Below are 20,000 nucleotides of genomic sequence, written 5' to 3'. Positions count from 1 at the left end.
GTTTGTATCAAGAACGGTCCACCACCCAAAGGACATCCAGTCAGCTTGACACAACTGTGGGAAGCATTGGAGTCAACAGGGGCCAGCATTCCTGTGGAACAGGAGGGGGGGTGGGGAGGGGAGGGGGGGCAACTCACTATTAGGAAGGTGTTCTTAATGTTTTGTACGCTGTATGTATAATAATGTATAAATGATGGATGGATATGCAGTATTTTATCCTAGATAGTAGCTTCATCTTACCGTAAGATAATTTCCCTATGAGATGCCGATAGAGCAGTATTATTACACCTTGTTTAATATATAGACAGACCATTTCTGATACGGTGATTCTGTAAATAAAAGACGCCCTTTTCACCCTGTACTGTCTCTCTGTTGGAGTGCAGGGTTTATGGATCCCTCCCAAATGGTACCCTATTCCTACGGCGCACTACTTTGACCAGGGGCTCTGGTCCAAAAGTAGGGCACTAAATAGGGAATAGGGTGCAATTTGGGACGGTGATTATATCCCATCCCCAAAATGTGAGAGGAAATCTCCTTCTGCTCTTTTTTCAGTAAATCCCGTTTCAAGACACCAGTGTAATCCTCTCTCGGTGGTAGGGATTGGAGAATGAGGCGCGGGTGAGGACATCATGAACACAGCTCTTCTTGTTGAGTCAGCTTTGGCTTAGCCCCACAAAGGGGTTGAATCGAGGTATTTTCTCAACAATTCAATTATCTTTGGGAATAATAGGTGTAATATTTATCGTAACTTCATTACAGTACAGCATTGTGTTGGTCTACTTATTGAATACGTGTAGAATCACCTCACAGTTGGGGGAGGCAGCTAGCCTAGTGGTTAGAGCATTGGCCTTGTAACCGAGAGGTGGTTAGAGCATTGGCCTTGTAACCGAGAGGTGGTTAGAGCATTGGACTTGTAACCGAGAAGTGGTTAGAGCATTGGCCTTGTAACCGAGAGGGGGTTAGAGCATTGGCCTTGTAACCGAGAGGTGGTTAGAGCATTGGCCTTGTAACCGAGAGGTGGTTAGAGCATTGGACTTGTAACCGAGAGGTGGTTAGAGCATTGGCCTTGTAACCGAGAGGTGGTTAGAGCATTGGCCTTGTAACCGAGAGGTGGTTAGAGCATTGGCCTTGTAACCGAGAGGTGGTTAGAGCATTGGCCTTGTAACCGAGAGGTGGTTAGAGCATTGGCCTTGTAACCGAGAGGTGGTTAGAGCATTGGACTTGTAACCGAGAGGTTGCAAGATCAAATCTCTGAGCTGACAAGGTAAACATTTGTCATTCTGCCCCTGAACAAGGCAGTTAACCCCCTGTTACTAGGCCATCATTGTAAATAAGAATTTGTTCAAAACTGATTGTGTTGGTCTACTTACTGAAGATGTGTAGAAGGTTATCAGCTATTTATTTCGTCAAAATGGTAACCAATGTATTTGTCCTACTGATGTACACAACCAGCTCCACATTTACAAAATGAAAGAAAAATTATACAACATTTTCTAAATTAATAAACAACAAAAAAGGAAGATATCTTGATTGCATACAGTATGTCTTCACAACCCAGAGTTAAAGAAGTCCTCCAGTGATTTAAAAAAAAACTTTTCCTTTTGAAAATAAATATCCCATGTATAAATACACTAAAGCACGTCAAACTCGTTCCACAGAGGAGCGGGTGTCCGCTGGTTTTTGGTTTCTCCGTTCAATTAAAACCTAGACAACAAGGTGAAGGGAGTTCCTTACTAATCAGTGACCTTAATTAATCAATCGAGTCCGAGAGAGGAGCAAAAAAAAAAAACTGAGACACTTGGCCCTCCGTGGAATGAGTTTGACACCTCAATGAGTTGGTCTGATGGGACGTTGTGATGTCACCAGCATCCCTCTTGCTTGAGGAACCTCAATGAGTTGGTCTGATGGGACGTCGTGATGTCACCAGCATCCCTCTTGCTTGAGGAACCTCAATGAGTTGGTCTGATGGGACGTCGTGATGTCACCAGCATCCCTCTTGCTTGAGGAACCTCAATGAGTTGGTCTGATGGGACGTCGTGATGTCACCAGCATCCCTCTTGCTTGAGGAACTTCAATGAGTTGGTCTGATGGGACGTCGTGATGTCACCAGCATCCCTCTTGCTTGAGGAACTTCAATGAGTTGGTCTGATGGGACGTCGTGATGTCACCAGCCTCCCCCTCGCTTGAGGAACCTCAATGAGTTGGTCTGATGGGACGTCGTGATGTCACCAGCCTCCCCCTCGCTTGAGGAACTTCAATGAGTTGGTCTGATGGGACGTCGTGATGTCACCAGCCTCCCCCTCGCTTGAGGAACTTCAATGAGTTGGTCTGATGGGACGTCGTGATGTCACCAGCATCCCCCTCGCTTGAGGAACTTCAATGAGTTGGTCTGATGGGACGTCGTGATGTCACCAGCCTCCCCCTCGCTTGAGGAACTTCAATGAGTTGGTCTGATGGGACGTCGTGATGTCACCAGCCTCCCCCTCGCTTGAGGAACTTCAATGAGTTGGTCTGATGGGACGTCGTGATGCCACCAGCCTCCCCCTCGCTTGAGGAACTTCAATGAGTTGGTCTGATGGGACGTCGTGATGTCACCAGCATCCCCCTCGCTTGAGGAACTTCAATGAGTTGGTCTGATGGGACGTCGTGATGTCACCAGCCTCCCCCTCGCTTGAGGAACCTCAATGAGTTGGTCTGATGGGACGTCGTGATGTCACCAGCCTCCCCCTCGCTTGAGGAACTTCAATGAGTTGGTCTGATGGGACGTCGTGATGTCACCAGCCTCCCCCTCGCTTGAGGAACCTCAATGAGTTGGTCTGATGGGACGTCGTGATGTCACCAGCCTCCCCCTCGCTTGAGGAACTTCAATGAGTTGGTCTGATGGGACGTCGTGATGTCACCAGCCTCCCCCTCGCTTGAGGAACCTCAATGAGTTGGTCTGATGGGACGTCGTGATGTCACCAGCCTCCCCCTTGCTTGAGGAACAACAGAGGAGCGATAGAGAACAAATGATAAATATCCTGACAAACTCCCCAGTCCCTGCTGGTGACAAGAATACCTATAACATTATGCTGCCACCACAATACTGATGCTGCCACAACAATACTGATGCTGACACCACACTAATTATGCTGCCACCACAATACTGATGCCGCCAGCACACTAATGATGCTGCCACCATAATACTGATGCTGCCACCACAATAATGATGCTGCCACCATAATACTGATGCTGCCACCATAATACTGATGCTGCCACCACAATAATGATGCTGCCACCACAATAATGATGCTGCCATCACAATACTGATGCTCCCACCACAATAATGATGCTGCCACCACAATACTGATGCTGCCACCACACTAATGATGCTGCCACCATAATACTGATGCTGCCACCCCAATACTGATGCTGCCACCATAATACTGATGATGAAAACCACAATAGTGATGCTGCCACCACAACACTGATGATGAAAACCACAATACTGATGCTGCCACCACAACACTGATGATGAAAACCACAATACTGATGCTGCCACACAATACTGATGCTGCCACCACAATACTGATGCTGCCACCACAATACTGATGCTGCCACCACATTAATGATGCTGCCACCATAATACTGATGCTGCCACCACAATACTGATGCTGCCACCACAATACTGATGCTGCCACCACAATACTGATGCTGCCACCACAATAATGACGCTGCCACCACAATACTGATGCTGCCACCACACTAATGATGCTGCCACCATAATACTGACGCTGCCACCACAATACTGATGCTGCCACCACAATACTGATGCTGCCACCCCAATAATGATGCTGCCACCACTATACGGATGCTGCCACCACAATACTGATGCTGCCACCACAATACTGATGCTGCCACCACAATACTGATACTGCTACCACAATAATGATGCTGCCACCACAATACTGATGCTGCCACCACACTAATGATGCTGCCACAACAATACTGATGCTGCCACCACAATACTGATGCTGCCACCACACTACTGATGCTGCCACAACAATTTTAATGCTGCCACCACAATACTGATGCTGCCACCACAATACCGATGCTGCCACCACAATATGGATGCTGCCCCAACAATTCTAATGCTGCCACAACAATACTGATGCTGCCACCAAAATACTGATACTGCCACCACAATAATGATGCAGACACCACAATAATGATGCTGCCACCCCAATAATGATGCTGCCACACCAATAATGATGCTGCCACCACAAAGACCTCGTCTTTCCCTAAATAATTACATCTATATTGTTGATTAATACAGTAGTGGTGTATACAGAACACATCATCACATCATCCACACAGTAAATGGTTAAATGAAGCTGTGTAGATTCTAGGCCTGGCTACAGTCTATTGTTGATGAGGTTTGCTCCATAATAATGGCTAGTGGACAGGATGTATAGCTGTCTAGCTGGCTGATCTAGAAGGTACCGTGCTACTGTAAGGGCAGGCATGCTGGGGTCACTCAGGTTTCAGCCGGGCTGTAACACAATGACATTGTATCATGGTCTATCTCTCAGAGCCATACTGCCACAGCCTCAGGCCTATACATATACACCCATCAGATGAAGAAGGAATATTGTTTAAAAACTACAGAGGCAAACTGATATTCTATCCTCTCCTCTCCTCATTTCCTCTCCTACTCTCTCACATTTCCTCTCCTCTCCTCATTTCCTCTCCTACTCTCTCACATTTCCTCTCCTCTCCTCATTTCCTCTCCTAATCTCTCACATCTCCTCTCCTCTCCTCATTTCCTCTCCTACTCTCTCACATCTTCTCTCCTCATTTCCTCTCCTAATCTCTCACATCTCCTCTCCTAATTTCCTCTGCTACTCTCACACATCTCCTCTCCTCATTTCCTCTCCTACTCTCTCACATCTCCTCTCCTCTCCTCATTTCCTCTCCTACTCTCTCACATCTCCTCTCCTCTCCTCATTTCCTCTCCTACTCTCTCACACCTCCTCTCCTAATTTCCTCTGCTACTCTCACACATCTCCTCTCCTCATTTCCTCTCCTACTCTCGCACATCCTCTCTCCTCATTTCCTCTCCTACTCTCGCACATCTCCTCCCCTCATTTCCTCTCCTACTCTCTCACATCTCCTCTCCTCATTTCCTCTCCTACTCTCGCACATCTCCTCTCCTCATTTCCTCTCCTACTCTCTCACATCTCCTCTCGTCATCTCCTCTCCTCATTTCCTCTCCTACACTCTCTCCTCTCCTCTCCTTTCTATTCCTCTCCTATCCTCCTCACTTCTCTCCTCTCCTCTCCTTTCTGTTCCTCTCCTCTCTCTCTGTCCTCTCCTTCCTTTGCTCTCTCCTCTACTCCCTCTCCATTCCTCTCCACTTCTCTACTCCCTCTCCATTCCTCTCTCCTCCTCTCTCCTCTCCTTTAAGTCTCAGTTGAGTGGTACTGTCGCTGTAAATAATGTATTGGTAGAATGAGCTGTTGCTGCTAGGCCAGTATCTGACATGTTTTCTTAAAGAGACGTTACAAACCACCTTTACTTCCCCTTTACTCTTTATGGTCTATAAAATCACTGCGTAATCCTCACAGACAAAGACGTTATTTCGAGTAATGAACAAGATGAGTTACTTTACCACACAGTTATCTATTCCATACACCTGATTTAGCTACAAATGAGACACAAACTAGGTCCAGGAGAGATACTTGTGAGGTGTAAAGAGACAGATCTAGATTCAAATCTGTGTTTAAAAGACGTCTCCGAAACTACCTCCTCATGTCGCCATCTACACCACATACCCCCCTCCCCCCCCCCCCCCACACACACACACACCCCCTCTGAGTGGTGCAGTATAAAGACAATAGCTCTCCCACGACACCTGGCCCTGCAAAAAATACTCACACATTTTAGTGAATCATTGCATTAATCAAATGTGACTCTGCAAGGTGTCGAAAGCGTTCCACAGGGATGCCGGCCCATCTTTCTCCAATGCTTCCACAGGGATGCCGGCCCATCTTGACTCCAATGCTTCCCACAGTTGTGTCAAGTTGGCTGTATGTCCTTTGGGGGGTGGACCATTCTTGATACAAACAGGAAACTGTTGAGCGTGAAAAACCCAGCAGCGTTGCAGTTCTTGACACAAACCGGTGCGCCTGGCACCTACTACCATACCTCGTTCAAAGGCACTTCAATATTTTGTCTGGCCCATTCACCCTCTGAATGGCACACATACACAATCCATGTCTCAATTGTTTCAAGGCTTAAAAATCCTTCCTTAACATGTCTACTCCCCTTCCTCTACACCGATTGAAGTGGATTTAACAAGTGACATCATCAAGGGATCATAGCTTTCACCTGGATTTACCTGGTCAGTCTGTGTTATTGAAAGAGCAGGAGTTCTTAATGTTTTGTACAGTCAGTGTATATACATGGTGTTTCCAGAATGATAATAGCTGCACTCACATGAATCAAGAATACAGCTTCGGCCACACCACGTCTAGTGTAAAAGTTGCAAATCTAATGTTAAAGAGAGATAAATCTCACTAGACATATTTTACTAACATATATCCCCCTGAAAACTAGTTGCTTTATACATGGTACTCGGCTCGTGGGTTCATTCTGTATACAGAGTAAAAGAGAGGTCAACAAACCTCTATCACTGTCTGTAACCACTATCTTACGCAACCCTTTACTTGCCTGCCTTGGGGGCGGTGCCATCCACAGTATTCCACAGAATATCTGCACACAGACCAGACTTAAAAGCAGAGTCCGTTTGTTTTACTCTTTAGACTAGCAGAACCCGTTTTGTTCCACCCTTTAGACTAGCAGAACCCGTTTTGTTCCACTCTTTAGACTAGCAGAACCCGTTTGTTCCACTCTTTAGACTAGCAGAACCCGTTTTGTTCCACTCTTTAGACTAGCAGAACCCGTTGGTTCCACTCTTTAGACTAGCAGAACCCGTTGGTTCCACTCTTTAGACTAGCAGAACCCGTTGGTTCCACTCTTTAGACTAGCAGAACCCGTTTGTTCCACTCTTTAGACTAGCAGAACCCGTTTGTTCCACTCTTTAGACTAGCAGAACCCGTTTTGTTCCACTCTTTAGACTAGCAGAACCCGTTTGTTCCACTCTTTAGACTAGCAGAACCCGTTTTGTTCCACTCTTTAGACTAGCAGAACCCGTTTGTTCCACTCTTTAGACTAGCCCAGGTAGTCCTGCAGTAATGGAGCCTGGGTCGACCGTGAGTGCAGTGAGGAGTAGCAGGGTTCTGTGTGGCACAGAGATACGGCCTGCTCTGATTGTCATCAAGGAAGGAAAGATACACAAAATCCTCCCAGACTCCAGTGGTTCTACTGGGGATACTGCTGCTGGCTGTGAGGTAGGTATTGATTGGCTCTCTGGCTTCTGCTCAATTTGGTATTTTATTTTTATTTATTTTTTTGTGTTAATTATGACTTTGTTTGTTCAGAATGTTTGCGTAATAATTTCCTATGAAGAAAAACACTTCCCAGTTCAACTAGTTCTCACAGTTTAACGTCAGAATTAGACGTTAATGTTTCTCAAAACGTCAAATTTTGAAGTTGTTGCAAACTTCAAATTTCAAAGTGTTTTAGGTTAAGTTTAGGTATTAATGCAACATTTTTAAGGTTAGGGTTAATTTCAGGCATTAACTCAGAATGGTTAAGGTTTGGGATAGGTTTAAAACAAAAATCTCAAAAACAAAAAATTATATAGCTGGATTTGAACTTGCGACCTTTGGAATCAGAGGCAGATTCACCCACTATCCCTGTCCACAGCACCTAACCAAAACCAAAACGTACTTGAACGTAACAGCGCTCACTGTTGCCCCTAGTGGCTGGTTTCCACGTCATCTCCTGACATACTCAAACATGGATGGAAGTCAAATACTGAATTAAGCTAGCAGTGTTATTAAAAGTGCTATTGAAACATTCAGTTAAAGTGTTAAGCAGGGCTTGTAACCAAAATGTTTTTCTCATCATTTTCTTTGTTTTGTTCCACAGTTCCGACAAGCAAAATAAAAAAAATCGAAAGATTAATCCATTCTTCTCTAGTTAAAAATCTCTCTCCCTAATTTCTGAATCACGCTGTAATGCCAGTAGGCTACTCTGCTTCCAAGGGGGAAGGGCCTACAAAGGTTAGCCTGTAGGCCTAATTAAATACAAATTCAAAGCAGATTATCTACACCTTGAATTTGTGATTCACCACCATTCTCACACTCCGTGCGCGCGTCTGCGCTTGCTGCTGAGGAGAGCGAGAGAAAGTTGCACAGTAGCCTGCATTTGACCGAGCCAACATTCTTCTCATCTGAGTCCACTACAATATACCCATCTGTCCTCCAACTGTCATTTTACTTAAATGTAAAAAAAATTGGAGGCCATTTTAATTGAAGTAAAGATGGAGGCCATTTTAATTGAAGTAAAGATGGAAGCCATTTTAATTGAAGTAAAGATGGAGGCCATTTTAATTTAATTAAAGATGGAGGCCATTTTAATTAAAGTAAAGATGGAGGTCATTTTAAAGATGGAGGCCATTTTAATTAAAGTAAAGATGGAGGTCATTTTAAAGATGGAGGCCATTTTAATTGAAGTAAAACACAGGCTACTGTGCAACTTTCAGGTAGGATTGACCCCCTCCCCCTCCCTGCCCATCATTATGCACACCTGTCACCTTCGCTATGCGCATCAGCGCTCATTGGACTCATTGGACTCATTGGACTCACCTGGACTCATTGGACTCACCTGGACTCATTGGACTCACCTGGACTCATTGGACTCATTGGACTCACCTGGACTCATTGGACTCATTGGACTCATTGGACTCACCTGGACTCATTGCCTTCCCTACATCTGTCTGTTGCTCTGTTTCATCCCCGTGTCAGCATTAATGTTGTTTCGTTTCCCCTGTCCAGACGCTGTCCGTATTCTGTTTTTATGTCCGTTGTTCCATTAAAACTCCCTGCACTTGCTTCCCCAGTGTCTGTCACTAAAATTATACAGTTTTGGAACTTACATTTATTTTTCTATTTATAATCATTTGTTTTATCATTCTTATTATTGTATATGTTGTTATTATTGTAAGCCTATTTATTAATCAAAACCAGTTATTTAAATATGCAAAATATGTTTTGTTTAATTCTGTTGAGATGTTTGTTAAATAAAGTTAATTGTGTTATCAGTATTTAGTTTAAAATGTAAAATAAATAACAGTAGGCTATTGCTGTCATTTGTTGGGTGCAATAGGCACTAGCCTGTGTTGGATATTGCTGTCATTTGTTGGGTGCAATAGGCACTAGCCTGTGTTGGATATTGCTGTAGTATTGCCTATTCAAAACTGTTGTGAAGGTTTAAACCAGTTCACGAGTGTTTTTGTTTCATTCTGTTGAGCCATTTTCTTTGGCCAAATTCAGTTCCAACTGTAATGCAGTTTTTGCCGTAATATAATATAATATAATACAATATAATGTAATACAATATAATATAATATAATAGCCTGCTCGTATTTTCCCTATAAACATTGGCTTGACTTTTTATATTACCCTAAAAAAGTTTACAAACTTTTGTGAAGGTTTGGTGTGGTGTGGCTATTATTAAGAATTAGCTATTGCAGGAAAAATCAAAGAATGTTTTAGGCCTACCAGAGCTACTTCTATAATGTAATAATATAATGCTTATCTTTTATACAAAATTAAATTAAATTAAATAAATAAAAAAGTTGTGGCGTGAACCAGAAAACCAGTCAGTATCTGGTGTGACCACCATTTGCCTTACACAGCACGACATCTCCTTCGCATAGAGTTGATCAGGCTGTCGATTGTGGCCTGTGGAATGTTGTCCCACTCCTTTTCAATGGCTGTGCGAAGTTGCTGGATATTATTGGGAACTGGAAAACGCTGTCGTTCCAGCGCATCCCAAACATGCTCAATGGGTGACATCTTCCAGGAATGGTGTACAGATCCTTTGCGACACGGGGCCGTGTCACATGAGGTGATGGCAGCGAATGAATGGCACAACAATGGACCTCAGGGTGTCGTCACGATAAAATTAAATTGTGTTTGTTGTCCATAGCTTATGCCTGCCCATACCATAACACCACCGCCACCATGGGGCACTCAATCCAGCCATACCCCATCCAAAAACGTGGATGAACAGAGAATTCGTACCATGCTGACAGCCCATACCGCAGCATTCGATGTCAGCAGAACGAACCCAGACGACTCGGTGTCGCGCAACGTGTACGAGTAATTCAGACTCATGATGCATGTGGCAAGAACTACAGACTATCACGGACAACAAAGGCACAACCAGCTATGTGGTGCCCAACGAAGTCTCCCTCCCAGATGAGCTTGACATGCTCGCTTCAAGGCAGACAATACCGAGCCGTCCAGGAAGGCGCTCCAGATGACCAGGTGCTTTTGCTCTCCGAAGCAGTTGGACAGTGTATACCGTGTGTATCCTGTACATAAGACTAATACAACTGGAAACTTAAAACTTGGTTCTCTGGCTCACTTCCTCCCCCTGTTGGAGAGAAAAGATACTGTCATTCAGTGTATTTATTTCTCACCCATTTGTAGTTCAATCGGGGCTATTTTGTGGCCTAGATTGCTGAAAAATTTAATTACACTGTAATAACATCTGTATTACTACATCTGTGTCCCAAATACCACCCTATTCCCTACATAGTGCACTACGTTTTGACCAGAGTCCTATGAGTCCTAAGGGGCCCTGGTCAAAAGTAGTCCACTATATAGGGAATGAGGTGCAATTTGGCCATTACTGATTGAGCATTACTATGAAGGTGTATAACTATTTTTAATGGTGTATCTTAACCCTGGTCCTGGGACCCAAGAGTGTGCACATGTTTGTTTAATTAATCCCTAGCACTACACAGCTGATTCAAATCCTCAACTCATCATCAAGTTTGGATGATTTGAATCAGGTAAGGCAAAAAAAAATAAAAAAAATAAAACCCTTTGGGTCCCCAGGACCAGGTTATAAATTATAAATAGTTATACGTGTTCATGGTAATGGCCAGGACCAGGATTGAGATACACTGTTCTATAACGTAGCGTTACTGACGTAGCATTACTGACGTAGCATTACTGACGTAGCATTATAGCTGACGTAGCATTATTGCTGACGTAGCATTACTGACGTAGTTTTAATGATGTAGCATTGCTGACGTGGCATTGCTGACTTGGCATTACTGACGTGGCCTTACTGCCGTAGCATTGCTGACGTAGCATTGCTGACGTAGCATTACTGACGTAGCATTACTGACGTAGCATTACTGACGTGGCTTTACTGACGTAGCATTGCTGACGTAGCATTACTGACGTGGCCTTACTGACGTAGCATTACTGACGTAGCATTACTGACGTAGCATTACTGACGTGGCTTTACTGACGTAGCATTGCTGACGTAGCATTACTGACGTGGCCTTACTGACGTAGCATTACTGACGTAGCATTACTGATGTAGCATTACTGACGTAGCATTACTGACGTGGCTTTACTGACGTAGCATTGCTGACGTAGCATTACTGACGTGGCCTTACTGACGTAGCATTACTGACGTAGCATTACTGACGTAGCATTACTGATGTAGCATTACTGACGTAGCATTGCTGACGTAGCATTGCTGACGTAGCATTACTGACGTAGCATTACTGATGTAGCATTACTGACGTGGCTTTACTGATGTAGCTTCAGATCAGTATGGGCTCCCAAGTGGTGCAGTGGTAATAAGGCACTGCATCTCAGTGCAAGAGGTGTCACTACTGGTTCGTATCCAGGCTGAATCACATCTGGCCATGATTGGGAGTCCCATAGAGTGGCGCAGAATAGTCCCAGCGTCGCCGGGGTAGGCCGTCATTGAAAATAAGAATTTGTTCTTAGCTGACTTGCCTAGTTAAATAAAGGTACAAATAAATACATTTACTGATGTAGCTTTACTGTGATTTGTATTTATTATGGATCCCCATTAGTTCCTGCCAAGGCAGCAGCTACTCTTCCTGGGGTTTATTATGGAAACCCATTAGTTCCTGCCAAGGCAGCAGCTACTCTTCCTGGGGTTTATTATGGATCTCGAATAGTTCCTGCCAAGGCAGCAGCTACTCTTCCTGGGGTTTATTATGGTTCCCCATTAGTTCTTGTCAAGGCAGCAGCTACTCTTCCTGGGGTGTATTATGGATCCCCATTAGTTCCTGCCAAGGCAGCAGCTACTCTTCCTGGGGTTTATTATGGATCCCCATTAGTTCTTGCCAAGGCAGCAGCTACTCTTCCTGGGGTTTATTATAGATCCCCATTAGTTCCTGCCAAGGCAGCAGCTACTCTTCCTGGGGTTTATTATGGATCCCCATTAGTTCCTGTTGAGGCAGTAGCTACTCTTCCTGGTATTTATTATGGATCCCCATTAGTTCCTGCCAAGGCAGCAGCTACTCTTCCTGGTATTTATTATGGATCCCCATTAGTTCCTGCCAAGGCAGCAGCTACTCTTCCTGGGGTTTATTATGGATCCCCATTAGTTCCTGTTGAGGCAGTAGCTACTCTTCCTGGTATTTATTATGGATCCCCATTAGTTCCTGCCAAGGCAGCAGCTACTCTTCCTGGTATTTATTATGGATCCCCATTAGTTCCTGCCAAGGCAGCAGCTACTCTTCCTGGGGTTTATTATGGATCCCCATTAGTTCCTGCCAAGGCAGCAGCTACTCTTCCTGGGCTTTATTATGGATCCCCATTAGTTCCTGCCAAAGCAGCAGCTACTCTTCCTGGGGTTTATTATGGATCCCCATTAGTTCCTGCCAAGGCAGCAGCTACTCTTCCTGGGGTTTATTATGGATCCCCATTAGTTCCTGCCAAGGCAGCAGCTACTCTTCTTGGGATCCAGCAGAATTAAGGCAGTTATACATTTTTTATACATTACAATAAATTCACAACAGATTTTACAACATATTAAGTGTATGCCCCCAGGCCCCTATTCTACTACCACACATCTACTGTACAACACAAAATCCATGTGCACATGTGTGTATAGTGCGTATGATATTGTGTGTTTGTATGCATGTGTCTGTTTGTGTTGCTTCAAGTCCCCATTGTTCCATAAAGTGTATTTTTTATCTGTTTTTTAAATCTAATTTTACTGCTTGCATGAGTTTCCTGATGTCGAATAGAGTTCCATGTAGTCATGGCTCTATGTAGTACTGTGCGCCTCCTATAGTCTGTTCTGGACTTGGGGACTGTGAAGAGACCTCTGGTGGCGTGTCTAGTGGGGTATGCATGGGTGTCTGAGCTGTGTGCTAGTAGTTCAGCTTGGTGCATTCAACATGTCAATACGTCTCACAAATACAAGTAGTGATGAAGTCGATCTCTCCTCCGCTTTGAGCCAGGAGAGATTGACATGCATATTATTAATATTAGCTCTCTGTGTACATCCAAGGGCCAGCTGTGCTGCCCTGTTCTGAGACAATTGCAATTTTCCTAAGTCCTTTATTGTGGCACCTGACCACATGACTGAACAGTAGTCCAGGTGTGACAAAACTAGGGCCTGTGGGACCTGCCTTGTTCATAGGGTTGTGAAGAAGGTATGAACTAGGGCCTGTAGGACCTGCCTTGTTGATAGTGCTGTTAAAGAAGATAGAAACTAGGGCCTGTAGGACCTACCTTGTTGATAGTGTTGTTAAGAAGATAGAAACTAGGGCCTGTAGGACCTGCCTTGTTGATAGTGCTGTTAAGAAGGTAGAAACTAGTGCCTGTAGGACCTGCCTTGTTGATAGTGTTGTTAAGAAGGTAGGATCTAGGGCCTGTAGGACCTGCCTTGTTGATAGTGATGTTAAGAAGGTAGAAACTAGGGCCTGTAGGACCTGCCTTGTTGATAGTGCTGTTAAGAAGGTAGAAACTAGGGCCTGTAGGACCTGCCTTGTTGATAGTGTTGTTAAGAAGGTAGAAACTAGGGCCTGTAGGACCTGCCTTGTTGATAGTGATGTTAAGAAGGTAGAAACTAGGGCCTGTAGGACCTGCCTTGTTGATAGTGTTGTTAAGAAGTTAATTAAGTTAATTAATGTAGTCATTTCAGTCGCTGTGCTAGCTGTAATGTATATTGAGTCATCCACATACATAGACACACTGGCTTTACTCAAAGCCAGTGGCATGTCGTTAGTAAAGATTGAAAAAAGTAAGGGGCCTAGACAGCTGCCCTGGGGAATTCCTGATTCTTCCTGGATTATGTTGGAGAGGCTGCCATTAAAGAACACCCATCTGTGTTCTGTTAGACAGGTAACTCTTTATCCACATTATAGCAGGGGGTGTAAAGCCATAGCACATACGTTTTTCCAGCAGCAGACTATGATCGACAATGTCAAAATCCACACCGAAGTCTAACAAAACAGGCCCACACACAATCTTTTTTTCATTAATTTCTCTCAGCCAATCATCAGTTATTTCATGGCTGGTGCTATGACATGTATAGCTGTATCTATAACATATATTTTTTACACTGATGGTAGGTGTTGGATGTGGGAGACCATCTGGTGATGCCTGGTATCGTGGACTGTCACGTCCATGTGAATGAACCGGGTCGCACCACCTGGGAGGGATTCTGGACTGCCACGAGGGCCGCTGCTGCAGGAGGGGTCACTACCATAGTGGACATGCCCCTGTAAGTCACTACCATAGTGGACATGTCCCTGTAAATCACTACAAAGTTTAGTTAAGTTGATTAATTCCTCCATTTTAAAAACAAGCACACATACTACTACTACTACTACTACTACATGTACATGAGTAGAATCATGGAGGGTAAAGTCTGGGATTCATTTCCATTGTGGTCCTCTTGCCAAGAACATGGAACAGCCCCGTCACAATTAGCTCCCTACCCCTTCCCTTGGTCCTAACCCTTCAATGTTTGCAGATTTGTAATTTGAAGATTTTCTGGTTATGCCTATCCAGACCCTTCAGAATTGCAGACATGGAGGAGTTAGAGTCAAACGGGTATGGGTAAGGAGTGGTACATGGAGGAGTTAGAGCCAAACGGGTATGGGTAAGGAGTGATACATGGAGGAGTTAGAGCCAAACGGGTATGGGTAAGGAGTGATACATGGAGGAGTTACAGCCAAATGGGTATGGGTAAGGAGTGATACATGGAGGAGTTAGAGCCAAACGGGTATGGGTAAGGAGTGATACATGGAGGAGTTAGAGCCAAACGGGTATGGGTAAGGAGTGATACATGGAGGAGTTAGAGCCAAACGGGTATGGGTAAGGAGTGATACATGGAGGAGTTAGAGCCAAATGGGTATGGGTAAGGAGTGATACATGGAGGAGTTAGAGCCAAACGGGTATGGGTAAGGAGTGATACATGGAGGAGTTAGAGCCAAATGGGTATGGGTAAGGAGTGATACATGGAGGAGTTAGAGTCAAACAGGTATGGGTAAGGAGTGATACATGGAGGAGTTAGAGCCAAACGGGTATGGGTAAGGAGTGATACATGGAGGAGTTAGAGTCAAATGGGTATGGGTAAGGAGTGATACATGGAGGAGTTAGAGTCAAACGGGTATGGGTAAGGAGTGATACATGGAGGAGTTAGAGCCAAACGGGTATGGGTAAGGAGTGATACATGGAGGAGTTAGAGTCAAATGGGTATGGGTAAGGAGTGATACATGGAGGAGTTAGAGTCAAACAGGTATGGGTAAGGAGTGATACATGGAGGAGTTAGAGCCAAACGGGTATGGGTAAGGAGTGATACATGGAGGAGTTAGAGTCAAATGGGTATGGGTAAGGAGTGATACATGGAGGAGTTAGAGCCAAACGGGTATGGGTAAGGAGTGATACATGGAGGAGGTAGAGCCAAATGGGTATGGGTAAGGAGTGATACATGGAGGAGTTAGAGCCAAACGGGTATGGGTAAGGAGTGATACATGGAGGAGTTAGAGTCAAATGGGTATGGGTAAGGAGTGATACATGGATGAGTTAGAGCCAAATGGGTATGGGTAAGGAGTGATACATGGAGGAGTTAGAGCCAAACGGGTATGGGTAAGGAGTGATACATGGAGGAGTTAGAGCCAAACGGGTATGGGTAAGGAGTGATACATGGAGGAGTTAGAGTCAAACGGGTATGGGTAAGGAGTGATACATGGAGGAGTTAGAGCCAAACGGGTATGGGTAAGGAGTGATACATGGAGGAGTTAGAGCCAAACGGGTATGGGTAAGGAGTGATACATGGAGGAGTTAGAGCCAAATGGGTATGGGTAAGGAGTGATACATGGAGGAGTTAGAGTCAAACGGGTATGGGTAAGGAGTGATACATGGAGGAGTTAGAGCCAAATGGGTATGGGTAAGGAGTGATACATGGAGGAGTTAGAGCTAAACGGGTATGGGTAAGGAGTGATACATGGAGGAGTTAGAGTCAAATGGGTATGGGTAAGGAGTGATACATGGAGGAGTTAGAGCCAAACGGGTATGGCTAAGGAGTGATACATGGAGGAGTTAGAGCCAAACGGGTATGGGTAAGGAGTGATACATGGAGGAGTTAGAGCCAAACGGGTATGGGTAAGGAGTGATACATGGAGGAGTTAGAGTCAAATGGGTATGGGTAAGGAGTGATACATGGAGGAGTTAGAGTCAAACGGGTATGGGTAAGGAGTGATACATGGAGGAGTTAGAGCCAAACGGGTATGGGTAAGGAGTGATACATGGAGGAGTTAGAGCCAAACGGGTATGGGTAAGGAGTGATACATGGAGGAGTTAGAGCCAAACGGGTATGGGTAAGGAGTGATACATGGAGGAGTTAGAGCCAAACGGGTATGGGTAAGGAGTGATACATGGAGGAGTTAGAGTCAAACGGGTATGGGTAAGGAGTGATACATGGAGGAGTTAGAGAAAAACGAGTATGGGTAAGGAGTGATACATGGAGGAGTTAGAGCCAAATGGGTATGGGTAAAGAGTGATACATGGAGGAGTTAGAGTCAAACGGGTATGGGTAAGGAGTGATACATGGAGGAGTTAGAGCCAAACGGGTATGGGTAAGGAGTGATACATGGAGGAGTTAGAGTCAAACGGGTATGGGTAAGGAGTGATACATGGAGGAGTTAGAGCCAAATGGGTATGGGTAAGGAGTGATACATGGAGGAGTTAGAGTCAAATGGGTATGGGTAAGGAGTGATACATGGAGGAGTTAGAGCTAAATGGGTATGGGTAAGGAGTGATACATGGAGGAGTTAGAGTCAAATGGGTATGGGTAAGGAGTGATACATGGAGGAGTTAGAGCCAAACGGGTATGGGTAAGGAGTGATACATGGAGGAGTTAGAGCCAAACGGGTATGGGTAAGGAGTGATACATGGAGGAGTTAGAGCCAAACGGGTATGGGTAAGGAGTGATACATGGAGGAGTTAGAGCCAAACGGGTATGGGTAAGGAGTGATACATGGAGGAGTTAGAGCCAAACGGGTATGGGTAAGGAGTGATACATGGAGGAGTTAGAGCCAAACGGGTATGGGTAAGGAGTGATACATGGAGGAGTTAGAGCCAAACGGGTATGGGTAAGGAGTGATACATGGAGGAGTTAGAGCCAAATGGGTATGGGTAAGGAGTGATACATGGAGGAGTTAGAGCCAAATGGGTATGGGTAAGGAGTGATAGAGGCTGACCTTTTCCCCCATAGAACCATTACCCATTGTCCAGATTCAGGTCGTAAGATCTAAGATAGAGGTTAGGAGTCTGAGATAGTGTAAGGGTAAACTACAGATTGCCTCAAATGTACTTTTCTAAAGCTGGCCTTGAATAAAGATCACATTGTCAAGACATGCCTGTCACACTGTCTAACTTAGGCTACTCCTGTACTCAACGAACACATTCAGATCTGGCCAAACTGAGGATCACTAAGGATATCTTTAAAAAAAAGAAGAAAAAAAAGAGATTTCAAATATGCAAATTGAACTGTGTTCTAATTACTGTCTCCATAGCAACAGCATCCCGCCGACCACCACCCTGGATAACTTCCATGAGAAGATGGCAGCAGCGTCGGGAAAGTGTTTTGTAGACACTGCCTTCTGGGGAGGGGTCGTCCCTGGCAACCAGGTACAGTACTAGCTGTAGGAATGATAGCATGATGTACAAGAACACCAGCTGGACAGGACGCTAGTCTATCGCAGGGACTTCCCCCCCCTCCTCCTCCAAATCTATCTCCTTAAATGCTGAGTGCCAAGCAGAGACGCATCAGGTCTCATTTTTACAGTATTTCGTATGACTCGCCAGGGATCGAACGTCCAAGATTCCAATCTCAGGGCAGACACTCTAACCACAAGGCCACGGAGTTGGTTGAGGGACAAAAAGTAGAGATAAAAATAACCCACTAGGCAAAAAAACGGTTGAAATAACGTTGTTTCCATCAACCTGGAAAATTGATTGGATTTGCAAAGAAAAAGTTATACATTTAAGGGCATTTTGTGGTAATATAAATGTAAATATAAACTACACGTTGATCTGACATCTGTTCCCAGTGGGAAGGCTCTTTCTCAATTGTCAAAAAAGTCCTCAGAGTTTCCTCATCGTTTCACCTTGATCTGCCCTGATTGGGATCTGCCCTGATTGGGATCTGCCCTGAATGGGATCTGCCCTGATTGGGATCTGCCCTGAATGGGATCTGCCCTGATTGGGATCTGCCCTGATTGGGATCTGCCCTGATTGGGATCTGCCCTGATTGGGACAGACTTGGCAGGTGAACATAACATGGAATCTCATTAATATGCTGTCCTTAGTCTGGTCAGTTATATCAAATCTGTAGAGATTCAAGTAGAGGAGAAGAGGAAAGGATGGATGTTTTTTTTTTTGCGGGACAATTAAGAATACGACCAATCACACTCGGGTGAACCTAAACCAAAGCCCTGTGGTGATGGTGTGGCTTCGGCTTCTACCCGTAGTGAAACCACCTGATACAAATGACTCTGTTTCTGCAGCTGGAGCTGCTCCCCATGATTCGGGCTGGGGTGGCTGGTTTTAAATGTTTCCTGATCCACAGTGGAGTTGAGGAGTTCCCTCATGTGACTGACGGGGATCTGCACATCGCCATGAAACAGCTACAGGGCACAGGGAGCGTTCTCCTGGTAACTCACAGATAGATGGAAAATAAAATGCACTCATATTTTCTTTCTGTTTTAATGTTTTTTTTTCAGCAGCAGAGGTCAGAGAAAACTAACAAAGGCTGTCCCCGAAACTCGTCTGTTTGACTTCTGACTTACAGGGGCATGTTCACTATGGTAGTGATTTACAGGGGCATGTCCACTATGGTAGTGATTTACAGGGGCATGTCCACTATGGTAGTGATTTACAGGGGCATATTCACTATGGTAGTGATTTACAGGGGCATGTCCACTATGGTAGTGATTTACAGGGGCATGTCCACTATGGTAGTGATTTACAGGGGCATATTCACTATGGTAGTGATTTACAGGGGCATGTCCACTATGGTAGTGATTTACAGGGGCATATTCACTATGGTAGTGACTTACAGGGGCATGTTCACTATGGTAGTGACTTACAGGGGCATGTCCACTATGGTAGTGATTTACAGGGGCATATTCACTATGGTAGTGACTTACAGGGGCATGTCTACTATGGTAGTGATTTACAGGGGCATGTTCACTATGGTAGTGACTTACAGGGGCATGTTCACTATGGTAGTGATTTACAGGGGCATGTTCACTATGGTAGTGACTTACAGGGGCATGTTCACTATGGTAGTGACTTACAGGGGCATGTCCACTATGGTAGTGATTTACAGGGGCGTGTCCACTATGGTAGTGATTTACAGGGGCATGTCCACTATGGTAGTGATTTACAGGGGCATGTCCACTATGGTAGTGATTTACAGGGGCATGTCCACTATGGTAGTGACTAACAGGGACATGTCTACTATGGTAGTGACTAACAGGGACATGTCTACTATGGTGTTGATTTACAGGGACATGTCTACTATGGTAG

General features: G+C 44.8%; 1 protein-coding gene across 2 annotated transcripts in view; it reads left to right on the top strand.

The window, feature by feature from the left end:
• The first annotated feature begins 6,734 nt into the window (after nucleotides 1–6,734).
• The window catches only part of zgc:103559, a 25,031-nt gene continuing 11,765 nt past the window's right edge, over nucleotides 6,735–20,000 (top strand). The window contains exons 1-4 of one of the 2 annotated variants that reach the window (XM_036978921.2): nucleotides 6,735–7,391; nucleotides 14,534–14,685; nucleotides 17,984–18,098; nucleotides 18,977–19,123. In XM_036978921.2, the coding sequence (XP_036834816.1) occupies nucleotides 7,236–7,391; nucleotides 14,534–14,685; nucleotides 17,984–18,098; nucleotides 18,977–19,123 (570 nt within the window). In that variant the 5' untranslated portion in view covers nucleotides 6,735–7,235. The remainder of the gene's footprint in view (nucleotides 7,392–14,533; nucleotides 14,686–17,983; nucleotides 18,099–18,976; nucleotides 19,124–20,000) is intronic. The other variant, XR_016496373.1, reaches the window with a different exon arrangement.

This window comes from Oncorhynchus mykiss, chromosome 5 (assembly GCF_057628025.1).
Source record: "Oncorhynchus mykiss isolate SJ-2025 chromosome 5, ASM5762802v1, whole genome shotgun sequence".
Lineage (NCBI taxonomy): Eukaryota > Metazoa > Chordata > Actinopteri > Salmoniformes > Salmonidae > Oncorhynchus > Oncorhynchus mykiss.
Note: the sequence above shows the minus strand (reverse complement) of the source record. Positions and strands in the feature narration are given on the sequence as shown.